General features: G+C 37.7%; 1 protein-coding gene across 10 annotated transcripts in view; it reads left to right on the top strand.

The window, feature by feature from the left end:
* Positions 1-22905, top strand: part of FBXW7 (F-box and WD repeat domain containing 7) — a 198894-nt gene extending 175989 nt beyond the window's left edge. For all 10 annotated transcript variants that reach the window (XM_032464917.1, XM_032464907.1, XM_032464890.1 and 7 more), the window contains 8 exons: positions 6353-6487; positions 11107-11230; positions 13015-13151; positions 14216-14329; positions 15580-15761; positions 17689-17914; positions 19692-19902; positions 21004-22905. In XM_032464917.1, coding sequence (XP_032320808.1) covers positions 6353-6487; positions 11107-11230; positions 13015-13151; positions 14216-14329; positions 15580-15761; positions 17689-17914; positions 19692-19902; positions 21004-21272 — 1398 coding nt within the window. In that variant the 3' untranslated portion in view covers positions 21273-22905. The remainder of the gene's footprint in view (positions 1-6352; positions 6488-11106; positions 11231-13014; positions 13152-14215; positions 14330-15579; positions 15762-17688; positions 17915-19691; positions 19903-21003) is intronic.
* The last annotated feature ends 4807 nt before the right edge of the window (positions 22906-27712 follow it).

Genomic DNA, 27712 nt, shown 5'->3' with positions numbered 1-27712 from the left:
TTTGATCACTTTTCATTTGAGAAGTAGATGCAGTGAAGAAAACGTGTTCTTAGCTAATAGGAATACCATGTACAGTTATCCCTACAGGTATAGTACTATATATATATATTTTTTTTTTCACATAAATATTCTGTAGCAAAGAAATTTACTTGCAACAGAAGTCCAACTATACGGGTAGGTCGAGACCTTAATCCTTTTGAGTACCATGTCTGCCTCGACACACCCAGGGCCTCATTGTGGTGCACCGCCCTTTATTTTCAGAGCTGGTGCCAAAGTAACTAGAAATGAATCACTTGCCTAAAGGCTTACAATGCTTTAACGCTTAACTTGTAGAGAGAGATAATTTCATAATAAAGTGAGGGAATTGTGAGTTGACCTATGTGGTATAGTTGAGGGATAATTAAACTGGCATGATTTCTGCAGATATGCTGTGGGGGCATTTAATGATGACTTTTCTGTTGCATAACAAGCGAAATGGGAGAGCTTGTCCCCTTACTGTTTTGCTATTGCTCCTAAGACGGTGATACGGCATTGTTTTGGTCCAGCTCCATCTATTCTGACAAAGTACTCTGTACTCAATTTATAAATTGAATGAGAACAAATGATACACCATTTTAGATAAAGGGAAATTGAAACAGAATGCCACTCCAAAATAGAAGTGCAAATTAAAAACAAAACTGAAAAAAAAAACCCAACGGAAATTTTGTACTGTTTGAATTTTCAGTTGCCATTGGTTCTTTTTTTGGCAACCAGATTTGATGCTTCAGCTTGTTAATTTTGGGGGAGATGATTGGTCATTTTTTTTTTGTCTCGTTGGGTATTAATACATAGTTTTTCACTTGCAAATAGTTTTTCACTTGCAAATACTAGTAAACTTTCACTTCATTAGGTAAAGACACCAATAACATTAACAGTCTCTGATGTTGAAATTAATATTCAGAGGCATCCTGTTATAATGAGAAGCACTTTGACTTAGAAGAAAAAGCTTTTAGTACAAATCCTGGCCTTACCTCTTAACACTTGGGTGATTTTGTTGATATTATGTAACTACTCTTGCCTTTATTCTTCGCCTCTATAAAATAGATATAACACTAAAAAGTTGTCAAAAGGGAGAAGACATGTAAATGTGCTTAAAGCTATTCTTGGAAATACAGTGGAAACTCAGTAAATGTTAGTTTCCTCTCCTAGTCAAGAAATAGCCTTTATGAGCCTCAGTTTTCTCAGGTGTAAAAAAAAAAAAGGCTATTAACATGAGCTTCATATAAATGTCATCAGATTAATATTATTAGCATTATTTTAATCAAAACATATTTGTATTGTATTAAATGAATGTATTTTGAAAATACCTGTTATACTCATAATATTCTTTTATTATTTTTTCCCATAATATTTTTTAAATGATAAAGTAGAAAATACTGTGTTTTGAAATTAAAAGTGGAGTAAAAGCTACTCTTGTGAAAGACTTAAGTTTTCTGGTAACACTTAGAAATTGTACATGTTTTCTAAGATATTTGGATCTCTTTTATTTGCTAGTCAACAAAATACTAAAATAGGATAGTGCCAAAAGAAAATGAATTCAGTATTACTTTGCCATTGTATTTGAAACGCTATGATTAAGAGGCTCTGTTGTATGAGGAAGAGTTGAAGAAAGTCATATATTTAGCCAAAGAAAAGTAAGGGAAAATGTTTCTGCCTGACATTTTGAAGACTTCTCTGTAAGAGTCAGACTGATTCTTGGTTTCTTCAGAAAACAAAACTTGGATCATATTCTTTGAGTTGGACTTTGTTGTTAAGTTGAACTTAACAATGAGAACTGACCCAGAGTAGAATGGGAGATAGTAAGTACTCCAAACCTGGAGCTGTTCAAACAGACTGGCTCCCCATGTCCTGGAGGTACTAGAGAAGTGAGTTCTTGACCACATGAAATTCAGGTGCTATATTGCCCGAAGTCATAAAATATTTATCTGAACAGAATACTAAGAATCATTCAGACTAGTACGCCGTTGATGGTTTGTGAGTCACCTGCGTCAGTACTGGCTGAGTTGGTTATTTAAAACATACAGTGTCTTCAGCCCCACCTTGACCACTGAGTCAGACTCTCTGATGGTGGGTTATAGGACTCCAGGATGCTTGCACCATTCAACCAGCATTTGAGAACCGCTGGTCTGGCCAAGCCCCTCATTATACAGGTCGGGTCTCTGGGATGCAGACTAATAAGGGGCTTCCATGCAGTTGCGCACTGAGTTCACGGGTGGAACCTACGCCCCTGATTACAGCTCAAGGCTCCTTCTGCTCTTCTCTGCTGCCTGTATTCTCTAATTACCTGAAAGAAAACAGCACTTTCATGGGGAATTTTCAAGTTTGCATTTGCAATTTTGTCCACAAATTAAATTTTGTTTATCTGGTTCCTTTCTGAATTTGGAATGTTTTTCCTACCCACTTCCATGTATCCCCACATAACTTTACCATGAAAGACCAAAGGGAAATGCTCTTTTCGTTTCCAGAACAGCTATTTTCAGAGCAGAAATAAAATAATTAGGATCAGAATTTCCAACACTTTTTCAGATAAAGAAACTAAGGCCTGCAGAGATTAAACTGTAACCTAATTAATGGCAGTATCTCCTCCAAAAGTTAGCTTTCCTGATCCCCAGTTCAGTATTCTTTCCACTAGTCCTCATTAAAGACTGGTGTGGGTTGTTGTCATTTTATTTTAATATAGTCATTAGCTACAAGGTTTTCAAGTTAATACGTCCTTCCCTTGCTGCTAAACCATGTATATATGCAAAACTGGGAATCAGTCTTGGAACCAGACTAAGCAAGCAGATCCTAGTTGATACCATCAAATAGAAAGAATAGAAACTCTCTCTAGAAGGAGTTTTGAGATAGTGTCAGTATAGTATTTCCTGGCTGTTTGAGGATTCATTCATTTATTCAGCAAATATTTACTGAGCATCTTTAAGATGCTAGGCCCTAAATTTGGATCTGGGATACAGTAATAAACAAAACAGACAAAAAAACCCCTTATTTTGGAGAACTTAATTCTAGTCAGGAGAGGAATTGGGTGGGGGGATTTCACACGGATTTGCAGCCTTAGAACGGTCGCCTGGAGAAGATCTCAGAGACGGAAGTAAGGAAGCAAAGCATGTGGATATCTCAGGACAGAATAGTCCAGGGAACAGCAAGTGAGAAGATGCTCTGAAGCAGAGCTTGCTGGCTGTGTTTGAGACACAGAAAGTATCTGGGGCTAAAGTAGAGTAAACGAGGGAGAGGAGTAGGAAATGAGAACCTTGTAGGCCAACCTGAAGGCTTTGGCTTTTACTTGGAGTGAAGTGGGAAGCCCCTGGAGGGTTTCAAGCAGAAGAGGGAGTGACTCTTAGCCCTATCACTCTGACTAGTTTGTGGAGAAGAGAACTAGTAGGATTAAGGTGGGAAGCTGGGAGACCCTGTAAGAGGTTATAGGAATAATCCAGGCGAGAGATAATAGTAGCTTAGGCCCATTACTAATAGATTCTAGATATATTTTGAATTTTAAGGCCTTAGATTTCCCTGATGGATCAGAACTCTGATGGTGAGAGTGGAGTAGTTAGGGATGACTCCAGTTTTGGGCCTGAACAAAGCAATACAATAAGAGTTACATTTTACATAAATAGGAAAGACTGTGGATGTGCATATTTGAAGAGAAAGATTGTAGACATAGTAGCTTTCTGTTACATACACAATATTATATACAGGTCTGGAGTTCAGGGATGAAATCCAGGCTGGAGAGAAATGTGGTCCAGACCTTAGTTGGAACCATATAAGAGACGTGATTTTAAGTAATTGGACTGTTGAATATGTATGGTCCGTGAAAATAGTCTCGTCAACTTTGTAGTTTACAGCTTATGCTGCTAATCTTTGTCGGTGGTATACTTTTCAGTAAAATGTCACAAAGTAACATCTGCTGAATGTATGTATAATTCAAATTGAAATATAATTTAAATTTTATTTAACTTGCTAAATATTATTTTAAAACAACATAAGAGCGTTATTTAAAGTCTTAAAAGCATTTTGCTATGTGGAAGTAATTTTCATCATAGACTTTGCCTTAAATATATAGCAATTTCTGACATACTTTCTAACATATACCTAAGATCTGAATTAGTTATTTATCATCTATTCTGCTTTTTTCATTCTAGAATCACCCCTAGTGCCTAAAATCCTTGATAAAAGACATTTTTTATCTATTAGCAGTTATATACCATGTACTGATACTGTTTTTCTATTACTTTCTTTTTAAAAAACAGTAATAATACATTAACTGAAAAAATAGAGAACATTAAACATGCATAGTATATTACCTTAAATTAGAAATATTCATAGTAGTCATTAATGTAATATATATGTAAATTATAGAGTAGTAGTATATTGAAAGATTTTTTTACTATCTTTCTTCCTTTGAAGATCACATCTTATAGTTTTATATCAAAATTTAACCATAAATACTTCCAAAAAATATTTTTGAAGCTAGCATTCATATATGCAAAGGAGATTAAGAATTTTGCATTAAAATTATTCTATCAAGTGACTTAATTAAAGCTGCATTTTAATCAGGTCAGCACAGTTATTCATCACCCAGAAGGACCTGTCCTTATACCTAATGTCCATGAATCCTTATAATGTAGATAGAGAGGTATAGCATATTATAACAACTCACCTCAAATCCTGTAAGGAATGTAATCAATAAATCAGAGTTTATAGTATTGTTACTAAGTCAGAGATGAGTGGAGATTGATCATTGTAAGTTTTGTCAAAGAGGTAAGTTTTGAACCAGGGTTTGAAGCTATATGAGGGAGATGGAGTGAAGTAAAGTATGAATTAACTGCTTTTAATTGGTCATACTTGTCCGTATACATGTATATGAGTATTTTTAATTTCTATGTGTAAATCCTCACCCTAACCAAAAAGGATACACAGTGAGTACTCAAGGAGAATGTTCTAGGTTCGTGTATGTATCAAAATTAAAGAAAACAACACAGCTTATTAGAACCTCTATTTCCTCATATTTGATGGTAAAATGGGGATATTCTCCAGGGTTATTCTCCTCACATCTCCTCAGGGATATTCTCCTCATTAAATGAGGACTAAGATACAATGTTTATGACATTATTACATTGTAGTACTATGGAAGTACCACTGAAACGTTTGATAGCATTACCATAGTCTACACTTTAATGATAGGAAAGAAGAGATGAGATTCCTTGAGGTTCTGAAGGGGTTAATATCTTAAGAAATACTTTAAAAAGTGTTCTAAATAAAGCTTCCAGTATCCTCAGTATATCTCAGTTTTCAGTTATTTGTATGTTACAAAATCCGGATTCCTAGTTTGAGCAAGAAATGGAAAGTCAAAATCCAGATCTTTCTAGCTCCAAACCTTACCTGCTTATCTCTCTTCACCCACTTCCAAAATGGACATCATAATTCACAAAGGTACTATATCAGCCTGCTCAAGGATGTGTTTTCGTTTAAGTGTTTCAAGGTTATTTAAATGTTCTACTTGATTATTGTGAGGGGAGGTCCTAACATTTTAAATGATTCACATGGCTTTTTGGTTTTCCCTTTTAAGAATCATGGCATTTCTGTGCAGGTGTTCCTCATGGGGGAAAACTAATGAAAACAATCTCCTTAACATAGTTTAAAGGAGCTCATATTTTCAAGGCATAATATGTGTTTTTGTTTTTCCATAATGTGTACTTTATTTCTTACCCTCTTTTATTTCAGCCTTTGTTTATATTCTATTTTTACTACTAAGAGAGCTACCATTTTCTGTTGTTTACCATTTTTTTATCTGAAATTATTTTCACATAGCAAATTAAAATCCTCTTAGTTTCTGGAAGATATTGTCAGATGTGCAATCTATCCAGTTGTTAATTTTTCTCTACTTGATGTTGCCAGTCTCCTTCCGATGAGTGCCTTACTAAAACTATTAAGTTTTATGGTTGATGCCTACTAGAAAGAAAGGAAGGAAAATCATCTGTCAAAATTCTCTTATTTACTCAGTTGCCCAAACTGATGTTTTAATAAAATTATGATTTCTCAACCAGTATCTTTGTTGCAGGTGAACATATAACAATTAGAATAATATAAGGCAAAAATATTTTCCAGTCAAAACCATGACTTTTTTAAAGCTTTTACAAAATAAAGGTAGCTGATAAACTTGATGAGACTAAACGATTATGACTTCAGTGCCTTCTGGAGAAAATGTCACTACAAGCAGCCACCTTTTATGTTTTATGTGGATGTAGATTTTCCTTTATGAGCTTATAATTTGAGGCACTTATTAAAATAATAAAAATTTCTAATTCCTCTTTGATAGAGCTGGAGTGGACCAGAGAAATTGCTTGCTTTAGATGAACTTATTGATAGTTGTGAACCAACCCAAGTAAAACATATGATGCAAGTGATAGAACCCCAGTTTCAACGAGACTTCATTTCCTTGCTCCCTAAAGAGGTAAGGATTATCAATTATATTCTTCATTGGGTGCTATTTGAGAATATAAATCAACAGCTATCACCTTTAGACATTGCATGCTAATTATGGTATTCAGTATTGTCAGTTTAACACTCTTAATTAGTATTAAAGAGGGCTGGAAATGATAAGCTGCCTGGACTTAATGTAATTTTCAGATTGAAGTATACTTACGGACTGTGTGTCTTCTTTCCACCCTAGATAAGTCATGTATGACACTAAGCTATTGAGAGTCATTAATTTGATTGTTTCTTTACCAGAACTTTTTCCCAGGTTATTTGAAATCCAACCTTTAGTTGTCTTGGTATGTTCATTATAGTAGTAGATTTTTTAAGATGCTGATTTTATTAAAACAGCAATTTTTTTTCTTATTTTGTTTATTTATCCTAGGTTCCTTCAGGACTGGTAGTTTTATGATTCTATTGGATTGTAGTTCTCTGTTACTTATATTATGTAATTATTTTTGCAATATATGAAATTTCACATGTATATCTTTTTCTGCTAATCAACCCCCTTCCCGCCCCATCACTCACACATGCATACATATACATGATCAGATTTCCCATACCAATTACATTCTTACAGCATTTCTTTTATTTATGCCCATTTGTTTTAATATCTTTATATAAGAGATCTGGGGTTTTTTTATCATAGATGAATTATAATCATAGGAGCATTCTTGTCTGTTTTAATGAGACATAGTTTAGGTATAGTTCTTTTATTGATGTTTCATTCTTCATGGTTTCATTTTTGCCAGCAAACAAATAATATAACATTAAGCAATCAGTGTTACTGTGATTTATATTTTCACTAATTATGTATATGCCACTAATTATAGATCAGCTAAGAAGATAATATAAAATACCATTTATATTCACATAAGTATAAATATAAATGCAGATGGTCCTGAAACTTCAAATTTGAAGAGAGCAGCAGTTGATTTTTTTCAGATAACCATTCTAAATATTCTAAGAGCATTAAAGAGAGTCCCAGTAATAATTATTTCATATTGGATATTAATAAAGTGGTTTCATCATGGTTAGTGGGTGAAACTCAGCATAACTCCAGGAAAAAGCAAAGTGGAAAAAACATCTTTTTTTCCTGAAAAAAGAAGCAATAGCTTCTTTGGAGTGATTTTTAAAAATGACATTGTCCCAGAAAAAAAATTTATTCTTGCTGGCTCAGTCTGAAACTGAACCCTTTGAATAGATTTGGCTTATGAAAGTGGCATAAGCTCTCTTTGCTTCCAGAAGGACGTTAATAATAGGAAACACATTCATAAGTATTTGACTGAGAGTGAATTTATTCACCTTTGATATATTCTTCATAGTTTCCCTTGATAATCCTCCTCATTTTAGAAGGTAGCATTTTTGTTAAAATACAGACTTTCTCTTGGTTTGGTTTGTCCTCTTATCTCTAAGGATTGTGAGGTTCTTGTTTTCCTTTGCTTTTGCTTTCTTTGGATTTTCATAGTGGTTTCTTAACACACACACAAAAATGTGATTTAAAATCAGAAGAATGTGAAACTATTTTCAAGAATCTAAGAATTAAGCACAAATTATTGACAACTAGGGTAAATGCAGTAAGGATTTTCGTGGATTAAGTGTTCCTTTAAAGATTGCCTGAACGGAAAGAAGTGAGGCTAGATGGGAGAATGAGTGAGCCTGACTTAATACGTCACCTGTTTCCCTTTGTTTTTAATTACTAGGGAAAAATTTTTCTATTTTGAAAAATGCGTTATTTTATATTTCAAGAGATAATAGTATATGAATCTAAGTCCTTAAGATCACTAACGTCTTACTGGAGACTAAGTACTTTCATTATTTAAAACGTTATTACCTTCATGTCAGGAAATGGACTTATAATAATTTTTCAATAGTTCCTTCCAATAGATCTGAGCTCTTTACCAATATTTACTTATTAATCTCAAAAAACTTGACAAAAATCTCACTAGTCTCGCGTGGGAGACTTGTGATAAACAGCATTATCCTTATTTGTTAAGTAAATACCGAGAAAAGCATAGTCATATAATGCACATGATCCAGGAGAAAACCTAAATTCCTAACATAGGATCAGCCAGCATGTTCTTTATTCTTTTTTCTTTTTCTTTCATTAGTTTATTCCACTGAAATACACCAATTCTGGGAAAGTATTAGCTACTTTTTAAATATAACATGGTAGTCTTTTATTAAGTTATAGAGAAAAACAAAAGATAGCAACCCTCATTGAAATGACAAATTTGGGCAAGGAAAAGATAATTATCTGAAGTAAATTTTCAATTTAAGAGCTTCTGTCTTGTGGAAGTAGTCCTTAGGAAGAATTACTAATTTAGATTTTTTACCTTTAAGACAAGTGAATAGAAATAGTGTCGCTAGACCATTTGATTTGGCTACAAGAAACCTATAAGCCCCTACTGTGGTGTTGTAGGATGTAGTCTGAGACAATACCTACTCTCTGTCCCCTGTAAGAAACTCTCTATGGCAAACCTTTGTTTCCGCTGAGGAGCTGGTGCACTTCCCCGTAATACGCACCGAGAGCTGTGTAACTAAGCGCAGTTGTACTTTTGCTTGGCAGCCTCATTAAAACCCACGTCAGGTATTGTTGTCAGCATATTTGTGTTCTACTTTTTCTCCGGTTTACACCTTTTCTGATTTACGTGTTTCCTGGTTCTGATTTTCTTGTTCATATTTTTCTATTTTGTTGTGTGTATTTTCTATATTACAGAGATGTTTTGATGGAATAGACAGACATTTATACGCTGAAGTTCATGGTTGAGTTAAGGCCTTTGCTATTTTTAAGGAATGGGTGCCAGTTACCTATGGAGTTAGCACTTCAACTTTCTTCAGCACTTGAGTGTTTCTTTATATTTATTTTTAATGCATGCTGGCACTGGACTAGCTGATCTCTTAACTACCAGCAATGACGGAAATTTTACCTGTTGATTTTGGGATAAACCTTCAAAATCTAAGCCACTCTGGATTTCTTTCTTAGCCTTTAGGATCCATTGAATGTTTCTGTAAATTACCTGATTTCTACTTCAGCTGGAAATATAAAGCAAAAAACAGACTTTCATGTGACCATTCTAAATATCTTGGGCATTAAATAGCATCTCTTTTCTGCAAATACAACCTTGTGCCTGATAATTTCTACGTTAAATACCAATTTCACATAGAAGACTAAGGGTGGTGTTAAGAAGGTAGTGTGGTGTTACCACCTTACTGTCCTACTGACACTAAGCACACTTGCGCAGGCTTTGATTGATTGATAATTTCAAAATTAAGTGGCTTATGGAATATCCATTAAAAAATATAATGTTGAGTTATGTATGTATATGTATTATTTCTATATGTGTATGTAGGTATGAACCCACATATATATAGATATTTGAATATTGTTATGCTTTTTATTTTCAGTAACTCAGTTTCTATGTATGATGCTGAATGGTCTTCTCTGATAGACCAAAAATAATTATTCCACAAAAAGCTTTTCACTGTCATTTATCAGTAGTAGTATTAAATTGAATTCTCACTGGTGGAAGTACTTTCTGTATAGAATGTACTCAATAAATATGTGATTAATGATGAACTCTATATACACAAAGTCATTGGAAAAGCATAATTTATATCATGTAATTCCAGTTAGCATCAAAAAATAATTCAGGTTATGCTTTTACTCCCTATATGACCCTAGGCCCTTTAATGATAGTTTGTTTTTAATCTTTGTAACTTAGTCTATATGAAAACTAAACTTTATTACTCTGTTTAGATCATTCTGTCCTAATATCATAATTTAAATTTTTATGTGATTTGTGAGGCTAATTGAATGAGCATATCAGAAGCTGTCATTCCCCTTTTCCTTCTCTTTCCTTTCATTTATTTGAATTGACTTTACACACTGGAAAAAAATTGATGATTTGCAAATATTGGAAATAAAATTTTTAAATCAATGATGCATCAAAGACCTGGCTCAAGAATAAAACTCTTATCTGGCCCATCAAGAAAATCCCCATAAGCAATATTAAGGAATTAGAACCCAATTACGTCTATACGTCTATAGAATGGTTTAATAGTTGTTCCCTTTTGCCATTTACAGCAAAGGGTGTAAATATTTGAAAAGTTCATTGTTGTGATATAAACACTTTGCTAAGATAAAGAACCACTAATTATATCTAACTGTCCGAAGCAATCTGAAGTCATGTCACACAGAATCTATAGAAATCTCATTTCTTAAGTGAAATTAAATTATAGTGAGAACAGAAAAAGACAAAATTTAAAGCAACTAATAAAGTAAAAAATGTATAAATAAATAATAGGATTCTTGAGTTGAGGCTCACAGAGCAAAGGCAAGAGAGGAGGCAGAGAGGTTTAATAAGTATCCTTGAAGAGGTGAGGAGTTAGTGATGGTCATAAAAATCAATAGGATGTTTTAAGTCTGGCATATATGTGTTAAAACTGAATATCAAGGTACTGCCTTTCATAATTCTAGAAACTAGAATGTAGAATTATATTACATTTATCTACAACTACTTCATCCTATAGAGATAACTATTTTTTACAATTAAAACAAGATGTATGCATATACTCTGCTTTTTCTTTCCATAGCTGGCACTTTATGTGCTGTCATTCCTGGAACCCAAAGACCTGCTACAAGCGGCTCAGACGTGTCGCTACTGGAGAATTTTGGCTGAAGACAACCTTCTCTGGAGAGAGAAATGCAAAGAAGAGGGTAAGTTTCAAAATCACAGAGAGAAAATGTTGGTATCTCAAAAAAGCAACATGATTCTGAAAACAAATTAAAAAATAGGAAGTTTGATGTGCAAGAATAATAAAATGGCAGATAAATAAAAAAAGAACTTATGAAAGAATTAAGAATGCATCTTCATTTACATTCACTTACTTATATAAAATCCACAGGGTATTCCACATGTTCAAATGAGCCGAATCCTGCCTCTAAGCCCTTTAATAAAGAGCACTGTATGTAGCTAATAGTAAATATATCTGATTTGCTTCCCGGTCTCCAGTGGAATTTATAAACAATGAGAAGGTCAAGATGAAGATGATTTAAAGAGAACCCCAGAATTTCACTGGCAATTAAGAACTGAAATATTTACATTCTATTCATTTCTTCCACAAATATTTGTTGAACACCTCTCATGTGCTGGATATTCTTAAATTCTGGGGATATAGTAGTGAATTTCCATTTTCGTCCCCCCATGGAGCTTGTCTTCTGAGACTGTTTAAAAAATCCCCTTTCTTAGTAAAGGAGTAGGTATCAAACATGTGAATTTAAGAAAGGACATTTTCTTTTCCAGCAGGCATCTAGAAAAGTATTATTTTTGAAAAAATATTATTTGCCTTTGACAAACAGAATTTTTGAGAAAGAATCAGAGCATAAGACAGATATGCTGTATGTTGTCCTCCCCTTTGTGGAGGTTATGGTTAGTGGGGACCACTGATGGTTACTAAAGCTCAGAGGCAAAGATCCCAGGTACTTGGTTTCTAATCCTGCCTCTGCCCTGTCTGTGGCTTGGACTAATCAGGAAAACCTTCTCTTCTCAAGCATACATAAAGTGGAAGTAATTATTCCTGCCTTCTCTCAGAGAATCTTTATTTTAATGACTTTTTTAAAAATTGTGATGATTTATACGTAACAAAGAATGTATCACTTTAACCATTTTTAAGTTTACAGTTGGTGGCATTAAGTACATTCACATTGTTGCACAACTGTCACCACCATCCATCTCCAGAACTTTATCATCTTCCCCAGCTGAATCTCTATACCCATTTAACAATAACTCCTTATTTCTCCTCCCTGCCAGCCCTGGCAACTAACATTTTGTTTTCTGTCTCTATAAATTTGACTTTTTTAGGTAGCTCATGTAAGTGGGATCATTCGGTATTTGTCTTTTTGTGACTGTCTTACTTCACTTAGCATAATGTCTGCAAGGTTCATCCAAGTGGTAGCATGTGTCAGAATTTCTTCCTTTTTAAAGTCTAACATTCCATTGTCTGTATATACCACATTTTTTTATCCATTTATGGACACTTGGGTTGCTTCCATCTCTTGGCTGTTATAAATAATGCTGCTGTGAACATAGGTACACAAATATCTGTTCAAGTCCCTGCTTTCAGTTCTTTTGGGTGTATGTCCAGAAGTGGAATTGCTGGATCATATGGTAATTCTATGTTTAGTTTATTTTGAGGAAACGCCATACTGTTTCCATAGCAGCAGCATCATTTTATATTCCCACCAGCATTGTACAAGTGTTCTGATTTCTATACACCCTCACCAACATTTCATAGAATTACTTTGAGAAAGACATGAAATAGTCAACATAAAACATGCCTTACAGAATGCAAACTTTACATTATTGTTTTATAATAGCTGTTAGAAATTAGGCGGTGTCCTGCCCTTCAGTGATTTTGAGCATAGGGGAGAATGTATCTACATTATAAAATGTGTAATTTGTATTATTGGTGAAGGCAATTATTCTTTTTTAAAAATTTTAGGTATTGATGAACCATTGCACATCAAGAGAAGAAAAGTAATAAAACCAGGTTTCATACACAGTCCATGGAAAAGTGCATACATCAGGCAGCACAGGATTGATACTAACTGGAGGCGAGGAGAACTCAAGTCTCCTAAGGTAACTGAACTCCTGCGTGGTGTGACAGCCCATGATCAGTGTTCGGACACAGTGTGTTCTTTCACATCTTGGCAAGCAGTGTAACTTGACAGCCTCTCTTCTACAGAAGGAAAACAATATATTTTAAAATAACTGAAAATGTAACTGACAATATCCTCTTTGCTAATTTCTCTAGTCTGAAGACTGACTGTACTTGAATAAAAGATGCATTGAATGGCATGTTGTTCTATCTATTACATGTCAATGAAAATTTCTGAATATCCTGTTGAATTTTGGGTCATATGCCATACTACCCAAGAAATTGTTCCCTCTCTGACCACAAAATCCAAACATGATCTTTTCAGGAGTGCCCACGTTTGGGGGGTTTTCGGTGGTGGCTTTTGTGTGTTTTAATTTTATAAATTTAAGCATAATTCTGATTTTCTGTCTTATAACATTTTAAGTATGTAAAGAATAGCAAATAAGCCTGAAATTCTTAGCTAAATTTTTTCAACTGGAAAAAAGCAACTTGAGGAGATACTTTGTATTCATATGTGTTTTTTTTTTCTTTCTTAATGGGGATACTGGGGATCTCAGCCAGGGACCTTATGCACACTAAGCACGCACTCTATCACTGAGCTATACCCACCCCCCGATATGTATGTGTTATGACAGGCTTTTTTGTTTGTTTTAAGCTGAAAAAGTTGATAGTTATTGTCTTTCTAGTTAGTAGGTACTTTTGCTTTTGTGTGTCGAAATTATACAACTTAAGTGCATATTCTTCTGGTTTGAACAGATAAAATAGATGATTATAAAATACATTTGTGTTTAGACCATCTTCATGAGGTCTTGACTGAGTAAAACTTTAGAAGTTGATGTCTCCAGTATAAATAATAGAATGTGGAAACAGAACGTTTAATATTGATTCATCTGCCAGGAAGGATGCTTCATATTTTATATACATTTTGGTTCTAGAAATAGACTACAGATTACTGTTGCTATTGATGGCCTCATTTTTCTTTTCACCAGTATTTACAAAAACATATTTTAATAACATATTTCTAATCTGTTCGTCTGTGTCGTAGGTGCTGAAAGGACACGATGATCATGTGATCACATGCTTACAGTTCTGTGGGAACCGAATAGTCAGTGGTTCTGACGACAACACTCTGAAAGTCTGGTCAGCCGTCACAGGCAAAGTGAGTTCACTCCTTTCTGCACTTCCCCAGTTCACACCCATGTTGTGTGTATCTTTGCAAGGACCAACCAGTGAAAGGAGAGCACGGATTCATTTTTGACCCTCGCTTATTTTGATAGCAAATATCAGAGCTTCTAATTTAGATTTTCCCTTGGCATGAAAATGGTGTTTCTCGTGATAGGGATGTCATTAGTTCCTTCCCTGTTTAAGTAGTTTGTCTGTCTTTGTGACTTGGCTAATTTTAAGATTTTACAGATGTGCTTTTTTTTTTTTTTTTTTTGCTTAATTTTTCTCACTTTTATTAACTGTCTTAGTTATATCTCATTCCTTTTTAATCTTTTTCAAAAATATGATTGAGGGATTTTTTTTTTTTTTGCCCTTGTAAACTACTTTGTTGATAACCTACCTGTAGGTTAGAAGTTAAATCAATCATGTTAATTTTGACTTAATCTCAAACCTTGTAAGAGAAGTTAAGCAGACTAGTTAGTTAAATAGGAGTTTGAAGGAAAAAAGCAGTCAGGCGATCAATTTCACTGCATACAATGTTATACTTTAATGGTTCTCTGCTGAATACCTATTTTTATCTGTCCAGTGGAAAATATTTTGAGTTAAGTAATTGATCACCTAAAAAATAATAGAAGAAAGTGGTTGGGGGGGGAGCGCGAAATCTCTTTTAAAATGTCTTATAGCATGTTGACTCAGGCAAGAATCTTCTAAATATTCCAAGTCAGATGTTAAAATTTTTTAAAGCAGCTTCATATTTCCATAGTGTAATATTAGTTTTGGATTTATTTCAGGGTTTTAATGTCTGTCTTTACTTGTCTAGAAGTACCTTGCCTGGCTCCTAACTACTGCCTTGGGGCAGATTCAGATGAAATGTGGTATGTAGCCACACCCTACGCTGTTGGCCTGCTTTCATTGCATCCATTCCCATGGAGGAAACCAAGTTGCAATTTTAGTATCATTTTATCAAAGAGGCCAGGCTGGAGCTATCATACTTCAGTGAGAAAGGTTTCCTTTCCACATACGTGTTCCTCAACTGTGTGTATATGATATGTGTAATACTACTGGATAAACAAAGTAGTGAACAGTGATGGGGTCGTGTCATATTGATATGAGAAATTATTTTCAAATATGCCAAACATATAAATTGAGTAAATAGCTTCACTGCAAATTTTAATGAACTACTGAAATGTTATTTAAATTGTTTTTCTTTCTACCCGAAAGTAATCATCTTAAGTGTTTTTCCAGTGTCTGAGGACATTAGTGGGACACACAGGTGGAGTATGGTCATCACAGATGAGGGACAATATCATCATTAGTGGGTCTACAGACCGGACTCTCAAAGTGTGGAACGCGGAGACTGGGGAGTGCATACACACCTTGTACGGGCACACCTCCACTGTGCGCTGCATGCATCTCCATGAGAAGAGGTGAGGGCAGGGCCGGTTGTGGGTGGGGATTCCTCCTCTGTGACCTGTGAATTTGGGCCCTTTTGTGTAGAGTTCGGTTGTACAGTACTTACTGTGTCTGATAGAGAGATAGTGATAATGTGCTCTTAAACTAGACTTTAATTATTCAACTTCAGATGTTTTTATACGAGGAAAGTGGTAGTGTATTGCCTTAAAATTGGGCAGTTGTCTTCAAATTTCCTTCCTCATTTAACCGTTATTGGCTTCCACCTTGAAACTTTCCATTCTCTAATCTTGAATAGTGCCTTACTTTATTGTTCTACATCTTTGATGACTCACCATCCTCAAAAAAATTTTTTTGGATATGTTACTGGTAGGGGGACAAATTCAGTTATTCAGGCTTCAAGCCTCTGAATCTGTTTACCTAGTCGCGCACCCTGCCCCCACTCCATCATGGCCCCTGTGTCTGGGCTGTGACCTGTTCTCTCGTTACCTGTCACCTGAACTGTTGACATCGCCTTCAGACATGCTCGCCTTTCACACAGTTGGCGGGACACCTCCATGATGATAGTGCTTCTGCCCTCGGAGAGCCTTCTGTTGCTTACCAGATAAGGAAGAAACCTTCGATCCAGTTTTCAAAATAGTTTCAGCCAAACCAGACTGCTTGCCATTTCTTCTCAGCTCCTTTTCTGTTGCTTTTACCTCCTCCTACTAAGCCTTCCTGTTAAAGTCCTTCCTGTCGTCCCCCGGCGTGTCTCCGTGGCCCCCGTTAAACAGTGTGATTTCTGCCTCGTTTATCAGGAAAGGTCTCTCGGAAGGGTCCTTAGAGGGAATCTGCTCCAGACTTAACCGTCAGTTCTGCCCATAGCATCTTCTTTCATTAAGGACCGTTACATTAGGCAGATTTCACTCTAGATTATGTGGAGAAAAGTACCTTCTCACTTGTAATTTGTATCTGCTTTGAACAGTGTGCCCTACTATTAAAATTTGGGGAATTAGTATCAGGAGACCTTGCATTTAAGTTTCCAGTATGTTCTGACTTAAATCTCTCAATGCTTTCATTTTCTACTTTTCCAGGTGTAAAAACTCTGGCCTTTCTTTATCTCTTAGGAATGACATAAAGATACCCGAGTTTCCAGCTCTCCTTTGTAATTCAAAGCTGATTTTAGTGTTTGTGTCACTCCAGTCTTCAGAAGAGTTTCACTTGAATAACGTTGAGCCAAATTTGTAAGGGATTTCTGTTTCCCCTACATGTGTGTCTTCTAAAATCTGTATATCTTAATGCCCCAATAGCCTATTGAATATTTGTAAATACAAACTTAAGCAGCCTTTGTTTGAAGACATATTTAAAACTGGTTCATTTTACCGGAAGGCATGGTATAAGTGGAGATTTTTAGCTGTTTAAATTCCAAATTCTGATTTGTTTTGTTGAAAACCTTTATTGAATTTTCTCCCTAGTCACGAAGTATATGTTCATAATTAAAATTTGGGGAAATGAGAGAAAGAAGAAAATTTAAATTTTTCAAAATACTACCGTCTGTTAACATTTTTATACACATTGCCCACATTAGCATTTTATTTCTAAAATCAATCTTACTGTATTTATTTAGAGCTGCTCCTGCTGCTTGAACCTCTTCTTTATCTTCATCTTTTCTAATTAAAATCCAGTAGTTTTCAAGCTGAAAACTTGGGTGCTCCTGGACCCCTTCTAGGCGGGGGAAGCAAACAGGCAGAATTGTAGGCTTTCCAGCTTCCTAATCCAGTCGGAGTAACTCACTTTGTATATTTATATAACAAGGTTTTACATATTATGTATTTCTTTTGAAAACAGGCATTCCTGCTTAAGAAAAGGAAAAAAAAATTGTATTTGACCACTGACTGTATATATCATGTTTTCTCATGTTGTTAAAATTCTCATGCACTTTTTTTCTGTTCCCCCCCACCACAGGGTTGTTAGCGGTTCTCGAGATGCCACTCTTAGGGTTTGGGATATTGAGACAGGCCAGTGTTTACATGTTTTGATGGGTCACGTAGCCGCGGTCCGCTGTGTTCAGTATGATGGCAGGAGGGTCGTGAGTGGAGCGTATGACTTCATGGTAAAGGTGTGGGACCCAGAGACGGAGACCTGTCTGCACACGCTGCAGGGGCACACTAACAGAGTCTACTCCTTACAGGTAAGAGGTCGGTCTCCGTGGCTCCTTAGGGGGCTCGGCTGATGAGCCAGAGGACTGTCTTCCTCAGACGATCACTGTCAATTGCTGATCCGATACAGTCCAAAAAAGACAAATCAAATTATTCTGCTGTTTACATATACTTTAAAATTGGCATGAAGAATGCATAAGTTTTGAAATTATCTAAATGATTTGTTTCAATTTTTTGGTGATTGACATCCCTCTAAAATGCAAATATGTGTCTGGGAACCTGAGACTCAGGAGCCCTAAATTTTGCTGTATCAGTTAGCAGGTAGATAGTCTCATAGGAGAATAACCTGGATTTTAAAAAAACTCCTCAGCAGAGAAGTAATTGGCCAAAAGCTCCCCCTTTGCCTTGATAGCTGAAGGTTGATGGACCATGTAATTGTGATTCTGGCCCCTTCAAAGTGGGGCGTGGAGCTTTCTGCACAGAGCTGCTCGGCCGCACAGGGCTGCTGGTTTGTAGCCACAAAGAAGTAAATCTGACCAAACTGACCCTTGGTTGGTTGGTTTTCATTTGAACCTGATACCTTTGAATAGATTGCCATATTTTGACATAAATAACTACATTAATAGCAGGTTTAGAAAATGGGTCTTGTTTCCTTTCCTGAAAGACAGCGTTTTCAATTCAAAAAATACAGCTGACCCTTGAACAACAAAGGAGTCAAGGGCCCCAAGCCCCACCTACTTCAGCTGAAAATCCTCACCTAACTTTACAGTCGGCCCTCGCTGTCTGCAGTTTCACATCCAAGAATCCAGCCAACCTTGGACTTTCTTTCCTTAGTGAAGGAAATGAAGTGTAAGTGTGGACCCTCACCGTTCAAACCCATGTTGTTCAAGGGTCAGTTGTATTTCCTGTTATTTATATAGTTGGTACCAGTTACTGCCTATTAGTGATCAGCAAATTAGTACATAGTCCCAGTGCTCACAGTTCTGTGTTTGGGGTATTGGTGTCTTAACGGATAGAACAGTGTCTGTCATGAAGTACCGACATACAGCAAAGGTGTCTGATATTCGGAGGAGAGGGCAATTGGCTGCAGTTGTTTTTGTGTTTTGCAGTATGTTCAGAACATTAATGCATATAATGATCTCATTTAAATAAACCATTAGATTGAGAAAAGAGGTAGCGGCATTATGACAGATCTGGGAATTGATGGATATTTATTGACTTCGGTGTAGCTGGAAAGCTGGAGAAGAGGTGCTAGTTACAGTTTGCTTTGTTATCAAAATGCCACTTCAGCTATTTCCAGGTATAATGATCTGTTGGCACATTTCCTAAATAGCATTAGGTTCTTGTAAATGAAATTTTTATTTTATATACAGTTTTTAATGGGACTTACTTTTAAACATCATAAAAGTTATGTCTAGCCCTTTTCATGCTCTAGGAGTTGACAAGCACCCTCTTTATCACAGACCACATCAGTGGTGAAGTAAACCTCAAATGGCAGTCTGTATCAGATCATTCACATGTAGCCTATGGGGCCTGATCTGAAAATAATATATTCATTGCAGGTGTTTTTTTTTAAATTGTTTCTGCATCTAGTTTGAAGCCACTGGCCATAAAAAATTAGCATTTCTGATAAAAGCTCCCGAGAACATGAGTGTAGAGTTGCTTGTCAGCACACGCTTTCTCCCAGCACCTCGTTCTGTGCCTGTCGTGACCCGTTTCTCATGCTGCGCTCCCTCTCCCTTTAGGATTAGGGAGAAATAACATCAAGAATATCTACACTTCTGGTCTAACAAACTGTGTCTGTTGTAGTTTGATGGCATCCATGTGGTGAGTGGATCTCTTGATACATCAATCCGCGTTTGGGATGTGGAGACAGGGAATTGCATTCACACGTTAACAGGACACCAGTCGTTAACAAGTGGAATGGAACTCAAAGACAATATTCTTGTCTCTGGGAATGCAGATTCGACAGTTAAAATCTGGGATATCAAAACAGGACAGTGTTTACAAACATTGCAAGGTAAATATTGGCTACCCACCTTTAGTCGTGTTCCTTAAAAGTGAGATTGTGGGTCAAAAGAGGAATGTGGAGCTTGTGGGTCACGAAAAGAATTAACCTCCTACGAAATGCAAGTGCTTCTTTTGGGCAAGTTTATGAGCGTTTTCACTCGGACTTGACAGAACTAGGTGACCCCTGAGAAAGTGTTTTAAATTGTGTTTTTAATACGAAATTGTTTAATCACTTCCTGCATGTCCAGTTAGCTCTCCCTAACCTTAAAGAACAATGTGAAGAGAGATCTTGGCTGTATTACAGAAGCAGCACACTCATTTTATTTTTTGAGTGATCATTTAATTTTGAATTTATAGTCCAATTTTAAATTAAAGAAATTAAAGTGCTGCCTTACTGAAAAAAAAAAAAAGAACAAAAACAAAAGGCATCTCTCATCTGATAGAAAATTGCTTTGGCCTCAACTTCAACCCTTAACCATCTGCTTAACTAGGATGGGAAGGAGGAACAGTGCCCACTAATAAACTAGAGGAAGAAACACATGAAAGCCACTGAAGTCAATTGAGGCACAGCAGTGTTAACTGCTTGTATCATGACTGACTTCTTTTTATTGGTCATAGCCCTTAGAAAGCGGGTTGTTTTCAGTCAGGCCATCTGGTGGGCTGTATTGCAGTCTTTTTACTCCTTGACTGTGTCACTTAGTGTTTTGGAATAGTGTCCATTCAGCCTCTGACTAATCAGTCCAAAGCAGTAGGGTCATAGATCTCTTATGCTCACTTGTCCATGAGCAGAACACATGAAACTGGACTCTCTACATCACCACCAAGAAAAGTGCTCAGTCACACAGCCAGAAAACAGAATGTGGGCCTGGTAGCTAAACCACACTTCCTGGAAGACAGAACCCTCAAAAATGAATGTTTCAGTTACAAATAGCTACCAGATTTTCTTACATCCCCGCAGATCCCAAAATACTCAGAACGTGGTTTCTAAATGTGCAGCATTTTAAATATTTCATTTATTGTGTGTTCCAATGTAGAAGCCTGCAAAGTACAATGTCACTAACCCATAGCCGTGGTTTCTAGCCAGTAATTAAATTCCTTTGGTTTGGCCTAGGTCCCAACAAGCATCAGAGTGCTGTGACCTGTTTACAGTTCAACAAGAACTTTGTCATTACCAGCTCAGATGACGGAACTGTAAAACTCTGGGACTTGAAAACGGGTGAATTTATTCGCAACCTAGTCACATTGGAGAGTGGGGGGAGCGGGGGAGTCGTGTGGCGGATCAGAGCCTCAAACACAAAGCTAGTGTGTGCAGTCGGGAGTCGCAATGGGACGGAGGAAACCAAGCTGCTGGTGCTGGACTTTGATGTGGACATGAAGTGAGGAGCGGGAAAGATGGCCCGTCCGGACGTGCAGACGACGTACCCCCAGCCCTTCCCCCTGCAAAAGAAAAAAAAAAAAGAAAAAAGAAAAGAAAAAGAAAAAAAAAATCCCTTGTTCTCAGTGGTGCAGGATGTTGGCTTGGGGCAACAGAGTGAAAAGACCTACGGACTCAGAAGGAAGAGAGGACAAACCGCAGCTGACAGGAGAGGCACCGCCGTCGTCACGGAAGGGGCTCCACTTTGACGGAGGGCAGCTTTGCAGAAGGAGACTTTATAAATCAAACCAGGTGCAATTATTTCTTTTATTTTCTTCTCCAGTGGTCGCCGGGCAGTGTCCACGCTGGAGCGTCCTTCCAGATTCCACTCGCCTGTTCTTTTACCACTGAGACCTGGAAGGAAGCTGCAGTAACGTCCAAACAGTACCCGCTGACTTTCTAATCAGAGAGCATCTGCAACAAAAAGTCATTTTTCTGGAGTGGAAAAGCTGAAAAAGTAACAATTACTGTGAATTGTTTTTGTACAGTTATCATGAAAAGCTTTTTTTTTTTTTTTTTTTTTTGCCAACCATTGCCAATGTCAATCAATCACAGTATTAGTCTCTGTTAATCTATTACTGTCGCTTCCACATACACTCTTCAGTGCATACGTTGCTCAAAGGTGGCAAGTTGTCCTGGGTTCTGTGAGTCCCGAGATGGATGTAATTCTTGATGCTGGTGCTAGAAGTAGGTCTTCACATCTGGGATCGTTGTCCCACCCCTGTACTGTACTCCCAGTGGCCAAACTTATTTATGCTGCTAAATGAAAGAAAGAAAAAAAAAAAAGCAAATTATTTTTTTTTATTTTTTTTCTGCTGTGACGTTTTAGTCCCAGACTGAATTCCAAATTTGCTCTAGTTTGGTTACGGAAAAAAAAAAAGACTTTTTGCCACTGAAACTTGAACCATCTGTGCCTCTAAGAGGCTGAGAATGGGAGAGTTTCAGAAAATAAAGAGTGAAGTTTGCCTGCAAGTAAAGAATTGAGAGTGTGTGCAAAGCTTATTTTCTTTTATCTGGGCAAAAATTAAAACACATTCCTTGGAACAGAGCTGTTGCCGCCTGTTCTGCGGAGAGACCTTTCTTTTTGAGGGCTGTGGTGAATGGATGAACGTACATCAGAAAACTGACAAAATATTTTAAAAATCCATAAAACACAAAATTAAAGTTGCTGGTCAGTCTTAGTGTTTTACAGTATTTGGGAAAACAACTGTTACAGTTTTATTGCTCTGAGTAACTGACAAAGCAGAAACGATCCAGTTTTTGTAGTAAAGGCGTCACATGCAAACAAGCGAAATGAATGAAAAAGTCAAATGGTTTGCCTCATTCTCCAAGAGCCACAACTCAAGCTGAACTGTGAAAGTGGTTTAACACTGTATCGTAGGTGATCTTTTTTTTTCCTCCTCCTGTTTATTTTTTTTGTTTGTTTTATTTATAGTCTGATTTAAAACAATCAGATTCAACTTGGTTAATTTTAGTTATGTAACAACCTGACATGATGGAGGAAAACAACCTTTAAAGGGATTGTGTCTATGGTTTGATTCACTTAGAAATTTTATTTTCTTATAACTTAAGTGCAATAAAATGTGTTTTTTCATGTTAGTATGCCTGTTTCTTCCACTGAGGTGATAACACTTCGTTATAAATATTTAGGGTTTGTCTCTGACATTTAAAAGAGCAAAGCCCTGGTTCCTTTGCATCCCCTGTAGTGTGGCATAGAAATCGATGCTTCCAGGCCTGTTTCCTGCAGCTGAAGTGAGAACAGTGAGCTGAAAATGCAAACTGCGTTTATCTCACAGGCTGTCCAGAGGGAAACACCGCACTGGGCTTCCCCTGTTCCCGTCGGGTTGTGTTACCTATGAAATCTGGTCCCTCAGCGAGCTATCAAGCTTTTGTGGAAGTTACAACTAGAATTCTGATAAAAAAAAATTAATTTTTCCAATTTGACCACATACCAAGTACTTACCAGGAACTTTCTATGCATTCTCTCTGAAGCTCCCACCGCCCCTGAGAAGCACGCACTGTTATCTCCACTTTAAAGAGGAGGGCAAGACGGCGGCCCGCGCGGGTTGGGTGTTTGTCAGAAGTCAGATAACCAGCCGAGCACCAGGACTCGTGCCCTGTAAGAAGGAAGAAGCCGAGCGTTTTGACAGACTAAAGCAAGGCTTTGAAGGGAAAAAGGCATTTTTGTGGTACTTCCCGGCTCTTTTGTCACCGTTGTATTAAATCAATCTAGTCTTTTATAAATTAAGTGGGAAAAAACTGAAGTTCAGTTATTCAAATTAGGTAGCCTCTCAAATAGCGGTTTCCCCCGACCCCCAGCTGTCTCCAGGAATCCCAACTCTCCAGGCCAGAGGTGAACATCGAAAACTTAAATACGGATGCAATCCCGAGTCCGTGTTCTTCACTCCTAGGGCAGCGGTTCCGGGGCCTCGCCTCCCCTAAAGCTGCTAAATCAGAACGTCAGGGACGAGGACGCAGGAGCCTGCGTGTAAGGGAGCTCACCGGGCTGGTCACGGGCACAGCTCGGAGAAGCGCTGCCCTGGAGACCGTCGCAGTGCCTTTGGTGGTTTGGTTTATTAGGCCACAGCCTGTTACAAGCACAAGAACTTAAGAGAGAAGCGACCGGTTAGAGGAAAAGACAGAAAGACCGCAAGGCTAATAAGCACGAGGCAAAAATCTCATCAGGCGGTAAAGTGCCGGCCAGCGGCCCCGCCTGCTTTAGGGTCAACAGGGTGTAGCCCAGAGCGGTCACTCCTGTTCACACTGACGCCGCGGATTGATCCGGAAGTTGTCATTCTACCTGGCAGTCTTGAAACTGCTTGATTTTTCATAATGTAGTTGTGGCTTAACTACAATGCTACCGAAGAACGACGTCATCTATAAAAATAAATGTATCTTATAGAAGAGCATGAGTTCACAGACAGACAAGCCTGAACCCAGGTCCACCTCTGTCTGCTTATCTGTCTAGTCATCAGATCTAGCGTGCAGAGAATGCCCACCTCCTTAGGCTCTTGTGGGGATTAAATGAAATGCTATAAAGCACCAAGCATCCTGACGGCATTTGTAGCTCAGTTAAGTGGTAGCCACTATTAAAGAAAATAGGCCCAGATAACTTGCTCTATTTAGGCACAGTTGAATGTATTTGTGACTCATTCAGGTATGTAATAAAAATAGCATTTCTCTATATATAGCAATTGACATTTTTTAAGTGGAGTCACATAGATTTCTCATTTGAGTCTTACAGAAGTCTTGGGAGATAGACAGGTATGGAGCACCTAGCAGTGATTTTGAATATACTTAGGTGTTCATTAAATATTATTTATGAATAAATGAATACTCTTCATTACAGGGGATCTGTTCCTGAAAGGGAAAGTATTAACCTCCTCCTGAAGGAATTAAAGTATCATCATTGAAGTAAGAAAGGACACAAAGGGAACCCTGCTTTGTGGCCTCCTTAATGAAGAAATTCACCACCTTATATAACTGTGAATTTTCCACTCTTCACAGATAAAAGGCAGTCCTCACATTCAGGTGTTACAAGTTCCCAAAGATCAAACATTGCCTGGAACTAAAACTAAAATTAGGACACGTAGTAACCCATGAAAGCCTGGAACAGGTGCTCAGTAAATACTTACTGAACTGAGCAAAGAGGGTTTACTATCTCTTTTTAAAATTGGAATTGTTTATAATTTTGACAACTGGAAACTCCCTTACTGCTATATAAGACACCAGAACTATTTAATTCATTTGCAACAGCTAGTACACCCCAATGTTTAAGTAAGTGTTTCAACCTATTTGTTTAATTTCAAAAAGTAATTGACATTTAGTTAATTGTATTAATGTGAACTGTTTTTAAGCCATTTTCTCTATGCCTTGTGAGCTAGTCTGTTACAGGGTCTCCTTTCTACTCTGAATTGGTTGAAGGCTACGATCAAATAACAACGACAGTCAAGACCTCTGTGCCTTTCTCTTCCCTGAAGTGAGCCGGGATGGAGGGCAGCTTCCCCAGACCCAGGCTGTGCCTTGTTTTCCACACTGTTTTCCCTGATGCGCTCATTGCGTTTTGTGCAACAAAGACTCTGAGGTGGAGAGAGATGCCTGGCAGAGGCTGCCCAGCTCTGTCCTGGCTCCTGTGACCCCTGACATCCCACATTAATAGAAACTAGAAACAAGCCACTGTGCATAGCACGAGTGGATTCACGTGACATTGTTTCTGACTCCTTCCCTCAGGTGTGGCCTTATTCACTTTCCTTCCATTAGTCATCCACCACCCCCTTAAAATTAGTCAGGATGGTAAACTGTCCTCTGTCAGATTCATCAGCAATGAAAGATTCGACCTTCTTGTCTCTTACAGCAGTCCTAGGCGAACCTCCTGTTTTGTAAAGCCATTGGTAATTCTACCGATCGTGTGAGTGGTTTAGTGTTGCTGATGAATGAATTTGAATAAATGCTTCTGACGCAGGTTGTTTTAAGGTTCCGTGCCTCACTGCATTTTGGAGATAGATTATGTGTGCGTGTATACATAACACATACACAGGAATATATGGGCACCTGGGAATAAGCTTCTTGTTCTCAGTGAGGCATAATATTTCCATTAAGCCTTTCCCTTCTTCATCCATGAAAATAAAGAAATGGACCATATAAAGGGAAGGTGTTGGTGGCCAAGGGGAGATTGCTAATTCTTTTCCATGATATGGCCTCTGTGTGAAAGCGGGGGTGGGGGGGTGTTTACACAATGTTCCTGGAGTCCTGCATTAAGCTACTATGTGGTAATTTGAAAAGCTGGTGCACAGTTTTTTATTTTGGCATTGTCTACTGCCCAGGAGATGGATTTTAAGTTAGATCCACTTTGGCTGCACCCAACACCCCACCCCCCCACCCCCGTTCTGGAGAGTGCCAGCCGTTGATTTAAATTGCAGACAAACATAGCATGGCATTGTTCACCAGCAACACATTGTCCACCCGGTTAATACTAGTTATGTCCAAATGAGGGAGGTTCTTGCCAACTTCTTTCCTCTGCTACCTTCTTTTTCTAGGTGGAAGAGACCAGAAATATCAAAAGGTAATTTCAAAGGTTCATCAAAAAAAGGAGAAGCCCCAAAAGCTGCAAGGACTCAGAATGCACCCTTCTCCAAAGTGTAAAGTATAAATAAATTCTAGATCCAGTTCCTAGGAAGACTCATTGCTGAGACAAAAGCCTGGTGACTTCCCAGTTTGCAATTGGGTATAAAAATAGCAGAGTTTCTATTTCAGGTGATCTGATTCTCCCCAGGATTCTTAAGGACAAGGAAGCACTGAGTGGACATTTTGATGTTTCATTCTTTGCTTTGGAAAATCTATCATGGCAAAACCTACGATGGCTGTTTATCTTTGGGTTTTGTTTTGCTCCAGCAGTCATGCTCTGCAAAAGGAAAATGATGTTGAAATCACCCTTGCAAGTCAAAGGCTCATATATAATAGGCCACAGAAATATATTGCCGATTTGCTATTTTTCTAGGAGATTCATAGATTATAAAAGAGACATCATACCACTACGCACCATAAGAGGAAGGCTACTCGCAAGACTTTTTAAAGTTATACTGATGAAGCCTGTTTAGACTTCAGCAAACCCTTGTGCCTCACTAAATGCAGTCAGCAAGACAGGCAGCAAGACAGGCTAGTCCGCTGCTACCCTGAGCCTTTCAACTTGAGGCTTCTCTCGATTCCTATGAGTGACTTTGAGAGCTCAAATCAATCTAGCAAGGACACAGCAAGGTGTAGAGATTACAAGTGAAACTGCATGCACCTCTGGGAAGGGTCAGATCGGGCATGGGGGACCTGAAGTTTGTAAACTTAAGGATCCTCTTACAGAAAATAAAAGAACTTGCAAAATTAGACCCCAAAGTGAATATTTAGAATGATAAAGATAGCAATTTACTGAAGCCTTGGTAATGCAGATCCCTTTTTTTCTGAGATATCTTCAGGCAATTACCAGACATGCTTAATAAAAGCGCTTCTGACCCCAGCCCGCCTGCCCCTCCCAGCACCCCCAGCTCCCACAGGGATCCGTTAAAGGAGGGGCCCCGAAGCTCAGCCTCATCAGCGTCAAGGAAAATCCGCCTCTGCCTCTCCCAGCTCTAATCCCCTCATCTGTAAGTGACGCGTTGTGGGGATTACAGGAAACGCTGTACGTCAGGCAGTTAGCATAGCACCTGGTGCGCATGCCTGGTAAGTATCCGCTAAAGGCTTGTAGATACTACCAGTAATAACGTAGCTGGCTGCTCTCGTGCACTTGTAACTTAGCATGGTTACGAGTATTTTAAAATCATTTATTCATTTAATTTTCTCAACTGTCCCAGGATGTGTTATTATTATTAGTCCTGTTTTACAGATGAAGGAACAGGTACAGAGATGTCAAGTGACTTGC

Source organism: Camelus ferus, chromosome 2 (assembly GCF_009834535.1).
Source record: "Camelus ferus isolate YT-003-E chromosome 2, BCGSAC_Cfer_1.0, whole genome shotgun sequence".
Classification (NCBI taxonomy): Eukaryota; Metazoa; Chordata; class Mammalia; order Artiodactyla; family Camelidae; genus Camelus; species Camelus ferus.
The sequence above is the reverse complement of the archived record's forward strand: the minus strand, read 5'-3'. Positions and strand labels throughout refer to the sequence as shown.